Source organism: Salvelinus alpinus, chromosome 16, assembly GCF_045679555.1.
Source record: "Salvelinus alpinus chromosome 16, SLU_Salpinus.1, whole genome shotgun sequence".
NCBI lineage: Eukaryota > Metazoa > Chordata > Actinopteri > Salmoniformes > Salmonidae > Salvelinus > Salvelinus alpinus.
The window spans coordinates 31,614,547-31,620,071 of NC_092101.1; the positions used below are offsets into that span (position 1 = coordinate 31,614,547).

At 41.7% G+C, this 5,525-nt stretch overlaps 1 protein-coding gene across 3 annotated transcripts; it reads left to right on the forward strand.

Moving 5' to 3' along the window:
• The first annotated feature begins 477 nt into the window (after positions 1–477).
• LOC139541352 (regulator of G-protein signaling 21-like) lies at positions 478–3,816 on the forward strand. Of its 3 annotated transcripts, none has more exons than XM_071345913.1 (5): positions 478–639; positions 1,165–1,234; positions 1,314–1,405; positions 2,124–2,290; positions 3,658–3,816. In XM_071345913.1, exons 1-5 carry the CDS (start codon positions 573–575, stop codon positions 3,781–3,783), a joined length of 522 nt encoding a protein of 173 aa, XP_071202014.1. In that variant the 5' UTR covers positions 478–572; the 3' UTR covers positions 3,784–3,816. The 3 variants fall into 3 exon arrangements, with proteins under 3 accessions (XP_071202014.1, XP_071202012.1, XP_071202013.1); XM_071345911.1 differs by lacking the exon at positions 3,658–3,816 and adding an exon at positions 2,478–3,611; XM_071345912.1 differs by lacking the exon at positions 3,658–3,816 and adding an exon at positions 2,478–3,127 and having other exon boundaries at positions 484–639; positions 1,335–1,405.
• The last annotated feature ends 1,709 nt before the right edge of the window (positions 3,817–5,525 follow it).

The window sequence follows — 5,525 nt, forward strand, 5'->3', positions numbered from 1 at the left end:
GTCACAGCAGCAGTGTTTTACAGCACCTGTTCTCATTCTCCTAGCTGGCCCAGAGCGTCCCGCTGAGGGTCCATAAATCAGTCGTCGGTACTGGAGAGGGGTGGACAGGTAGAGACACTCTGCTGTCTCTGTCCCTGTTACTGTCAGTCGTCTCGTTTTGCTCACTACACTGCCAGTTGTTCTGTCATCAGTAATTTTCAAAGCTGGGGGACGACAGTGTCTGTCTCAGTCCCCCCCATTTGGCAGAGATAGTGGTGTCTCCCTCCCTTCCTCCTCTCCTCTGCTGTCTGACTTCATAGGAGAGTGATGGGTGAAGAGTTTGTCGTTGAACTGGGTCAAACATCTCTCTCTGATTTTTCAAGCTTCCCTGATTCCCATCCTAGGAATTTCAAAGTAAAAAAGCACAATAAAAACTCTGAGTCACCTCTTAACCCTCCCATCTGCCAATCCTCCTCCCAGCCCAACATGTGGATACTTGTGTGCTCTAGCCAGAGGGGAATAGCAAACAGGGGAATATAATAGGGAAGTCTAACTAGAACTGGGAAAAACATCAGAAGTTGTTGAGCATATATATGAGTGCTGATCTTCAGGACGAACAAACTCTGCTTTTCAGGGATATTGTAATCATATGCATACATTGTAAGTATTAGCTTTGAGCTTTGCTTTGGCTGTATAGAGAAATAGAGAAATGCTTGTGACATGACCACTCCTTTCACATTCCTTTCATTCCGTACTTAACATGGTTGGTTGACCTACAGTATATTGGTTTGCTTCAGTTTTTGCATTTCTAGGCACAAATGAGTTATGCTTCATTGTAAGTGGTTAGTAGTTCATAGATAGGTAGTCTCTATTCACATTTGTGTATAAAATAAATGTTTGATACAGAACAATGCTCATGGATGATTGGTCAAAAATAATTTTTCTCTGGCTAATACTTATTATCGATTAATGAATCAATAATCATAATGGATGGCCAGTGTCTTCTTAAACGGCTGCAGATTCTGACTGCTGAAGTTATGAGATTTCCTGTTTCTGTCCCATAATTCATAGGGAAACTGGCCAGTTGCTGTTCTGCTTTTGCATTTTTGGGGCAAAAAACATCTCTGACTAGACAGGCTTCCTGTGCTCTCTGTTGCCTCTGTCTTTCTTTCTCCCTCATTTTAGATCAGCTGTTTCCATCATCACTCTCTCATGTTAGAAGGTCTGATATCAAGCGAAGGGGCATGTACAGGAAGTAAGTCAACATTCTGTTCTGTATAAATGTAAACCATTTGAACATCATCATCCTCAAAAAAATAAATAAGAGTCTCTAGGCTTTTTTGTTGTTTTTGTAGGGCCCCCAAGCCCCCCATCGATGAAGTTGTGTCATGGCGACAATCCCTGAAAAAACTCCAGGAGTCTAAAAGTAAGACAATGTACTCTTCTTTACTCTCTCTCTCTCTACTACTGTTGATACTGTTGATTGGTACTGTTGATACAGTCCTACCAAAACATGTGCAGGGAAGTGTTACCAGTATAAGCCTAAAGTCATTGGAACAGGGGGGACAAGCTGGCTGTCGTTGTACATATTTTGTCTTGTGTCGATTAGAGTCAGTTCTCCAGCTGTGATTTATATTAAGCAATTAGTGTGAGTAATGCAGTTTGCTGTTTGTTTGTGTTCCCAAAAGACTAATGAAAAATGGCACACCTGCATGGCTTCATAAGTAGGCTAAGCATTTTGAAAAGGAACAGTAGGCTACAAAGGACAATTATTCTCCCATAAGACATCTGCAATGGTTCACTCACATCTTAAACATGTTTTATGACATTGTACATGTTTTTTTAGGCAACAAAAGTTATTATATTGTTTGCTAATTTATTTGCATTGGTCAGCAACTGTAAATGTCCCATTTAAAAATGGAAGCCCAGAACATCTGCTGGTGAGCTTGAAAAAGCATCTCCTTGTCAATAACTCCCTGTCAATTTCCTGAACCAGTTTGACAACTTTGTGGGCTAGCCTGCTCTCTCTAACTAAACCTGTGTTCTGCAGGTCATGGTCAGTGGCCATGCTTACATGTATGTGCCTGCCTGTGTGAATGTGAGTCTGTTTCACACCATCTCCTTTTTATGTCTCTACCGTGTAGCAGGGCAGCTGGCCTTCAGAGAGTTCCTGAGGACAGAGTACAGCGAGGAGAACATCTTGTTCTGGCTGGCCTGTGAGGAGTACAAGACCATCACCACCAGCAATGAGATAGCTATAGCAGCCAAAAGGATCTACACAGAGTTTGTACAGGTCGACGCTCCCAGACAGGTACGTAAAGTCATCAGACGGAATGGTGTAGCTTAATCTTCTTTCCCCCTCTCTCTTTCTTTCATTTATTTTTTTAATCGTTAGCTCTCCCCCTCAAGCTGTCTCTCAATCATTCTGTCTGTGTCCCTCTCTCTGTCCAACATGATGGCTACACAAAGGCAATGTTTCATTCATTACTCAATTCCAGATAAACATCGACTGTGGGACCAGGCAGGAGATTACAAACAGCATGTCTCAGCCGACCCTGAGCTGCTTCGACAAGGCACAGAGACTGATATACAAGCTGATGAAAAAGGACTGTTATCCCAGATTCCTGAAATCTGAAATCTATCAAGGTCTTTTAGAACCATCAGAAGCCAGCTGAGATTCCAGAACCAGGTGGAGAATAATACCTGTTAACAACCAACAGTCTGTGGGCTGACAGGGATTCAACTCTCTCCGCTCTAACTAGCTGCCCATGTTAGTTCAGCATGGTTTAACTCTGGGCTGGAGCACAAAACACAGGACCCATGCTCTGTAGTCTCTCTAATAATAGTTCATCATCTAGCTCAGTGGCTCCCAATCGTATTCTGAGGTGTGGCCAACCAAAATATTTTCAACGTAAGGTGGGATACTCTCCATATAAATATGCTAATATTATAGATAATAGATATGATTACAAATGTTATACAGTACTGACTTTATTTAGAGTATAAAGCATTATGTATGTTTAATAACTTATTATTATCCATTGATTATCAATTGATTATTACTTTTGACTGTAATAATTCATGGTATTCTCCTGATGTCTATGAAAACTAGGATATGTCAGACCTGCCATTAAACCCATGAAAAAAAGTTTCAGTCCATTTTTTTATTTATGTGTTGTTTCTGTCTATGACAGAAATTCAATAAGCCAACCCAATGCAATGTTGTGTATGCGGGTGTATGTCATTAGGATTCAGAAAGCCAATCCAACACAATCAGTGCAGCATCAGCTGAGGTCATAGTCTCTTTCTCTCAGTCGTACCCTCATGTTGTTCCTCTTTATCTCTCAGACCCAGAGCAACCCTAAACGCTCTGTTCCCTAGGCAACCAGGCCAGTGGGCCATCTTTGAGACCTCTCTCTTGTGTGTTGTGTTTGGTCCCATCTCTGCCTCTCTCTTGTGTGTTGTGTTTTCACACATTGTACAGTGGGATTTCATGTTGTTTACAGTTAAATTGACCTCTCGGTGTTATGTGTAACACCAGTCCAGGCATGTATAGTTTCTCCCCAGCAACGTCTGTGTATGCAGCGAAAATAATAATACTTTAAAAAAAATAAAGTAAGCTTTATGCAACATCTTTCTGAGTATGGACCCATCAACACCTTTTATATCTCCCAGCAGGAAGCCATGTACTCTAGAAGGATCAACCACCTGCCTCCACTCCAACACACCATCTTCCCTCCACATACAGACCTCCACAAGGATATACACCTGGCATCTTCCACTTGTAAACATAGACACAATTAAATGTAACGCATACCAACCTGCTCTAGGATATGATACCATGTTCATTGCTTCCCTCAGTGAGTCCTACACATCCACACACACACATAGGCACTTTAATTGTGTTTCCGGCCAAACGTATACAGTTGCAAGAAAAAGTATGTGAACTCTTTGGAATGATCTCGAATTCTACGTAAATTGTTAAAAAATGTCACAACAGTAGACAAACACAGTGTTAAACTAACAACACACACATGTTTTTATTTTTCTTGTCTATATTGAATACATAATTTAAACAATCACAGTGTAGGTTGGGAAATGTATGTGAACCCCTAGGCTAATGACTTCTCCAAAAGCTAATTGGAGTCAAGAGTCAGCTAACCTGGAGTCCAATCAATCAGACAAGGTTGGTTAGAGTTGCCCTCCAATATAAAAAACACTCACAACTTGTGAATTTGCTATTCACATGAAGCATTGCCTGATGTGAACCATGCCTCAAACAAAAGATATCTCAGAAGATTAAGATTAAGAATTGTTGACTTGCATGAAGCTGGAAAGGGTTACAAAATAATTTCTAAAAGCTTTGATGTTCATCAGTCTGTCTGTCCGCCAATTGAAGGACAACAACCCAAAAAGAAGTACATCAACAACAGAATGGCTTCAACAGAAGACAATACGGCTTCTGGAGTGGCCCAGTCAGAGTCCTGACCTCAACCCGATTGAGATGCTGTGGCATGACCTCGAGAACGGTTCACACCAGAAATCCCAAGAATATTGCTGAACTGAAACAGATTTGTAAAAAGGAATGGTCCAAAATTCCTCCTAACCGTTGTGCAGGTCTGATCCGCAACTACAGAAAACATTTGGTTGAGGTTAGACTGTGATGGCACCCGTCTTATCGGCTCTTAACCAACCATGCTATTTTGTTTGTTCTTTCAAGTTTTTTGTAACTTTTTTTGTACATAATGTTGCTGCTACCGTCTCTTATGACCAAAAAGAGCTTCTGGACATCAGAACTGGATTTCTCACCTCAAACCGGAGGAAGAGTTATTCTTCAATGAGTCGGACTGGAGGGATATAATACAGACACCCGACCATGCCTAGATCCCGGAGAAGGAGAAGGAAACTGAGATTTCACGGAAAGAGATCAGGGTGCCTTGTGAGGATCAGGTGACAAGTGGCTAACCTGCCCTGACCTTCTGTTCTGCTAGCTAACATTCAATCGCTGGAAAATAAATGGGATGAACTGAAAGCACGTTTATCCTACCAATGGAACATTAAAAATTGTAATATCTTATGTTTCACCGAGTCGTGGCTGAACGACGACATTAAGAACATACAGCTGGTGGGTTATTCACTCCATTGGCAGGACAGAACCACAGCCTCTGGTAAGACACAGGGCGGGGGCCTATGCATTGATGTAAACAAAAGCTGGTGCACGATATCTAAGGAAGTCTCGCGGTTTTGCTCGCCTGAGGTAGAGTATCTCATGATAAGCTGAAGACCACACTATCTACCTAGAGAGTTTTCATCTGTATTTTTTGTAGCTGTCTACATACCACCACAGACTGATGCTGGCACTAAAACCACACTCAATGAGCTGTATACCGCCATAAGCAAACAGGAAAACGCTCATCCAGAGGCGGTGCTCCTAGTGGCCGGGGACTTTAATGCAGGGAAACTTAAATCAGTTTTACCTAATGTCTATCAGCATGTCACATGTGCAACCAGAGAGGAAAAAAATTCTCAACCACATTTACTCCACA

Bases quoted from the DNA above. Each gene is read 5' to 3' on its own strand.
- LOC139541352 (XM_071345911.1), top strand. From the start codon at position 573: ATGAGTGCTGATCTTCAGGACGAACAAACTCTGCTTTTCAGGGATATT. The intron at 1,406-2,123 runs GTAAGACAATGT...TCTACCGTGTAG, and splicing joins AAAACTCCAGGAGTCTAAAA to CAGGGCAGCTGGCCTTCAGA. The intron at 2,291-2,477 runs GTACGTAAAGTC...ACTCAATTCCAG, and splicing joins AGGTCGACGCTCCCAGACAG to ATAAACATCGACTGTGGGAC.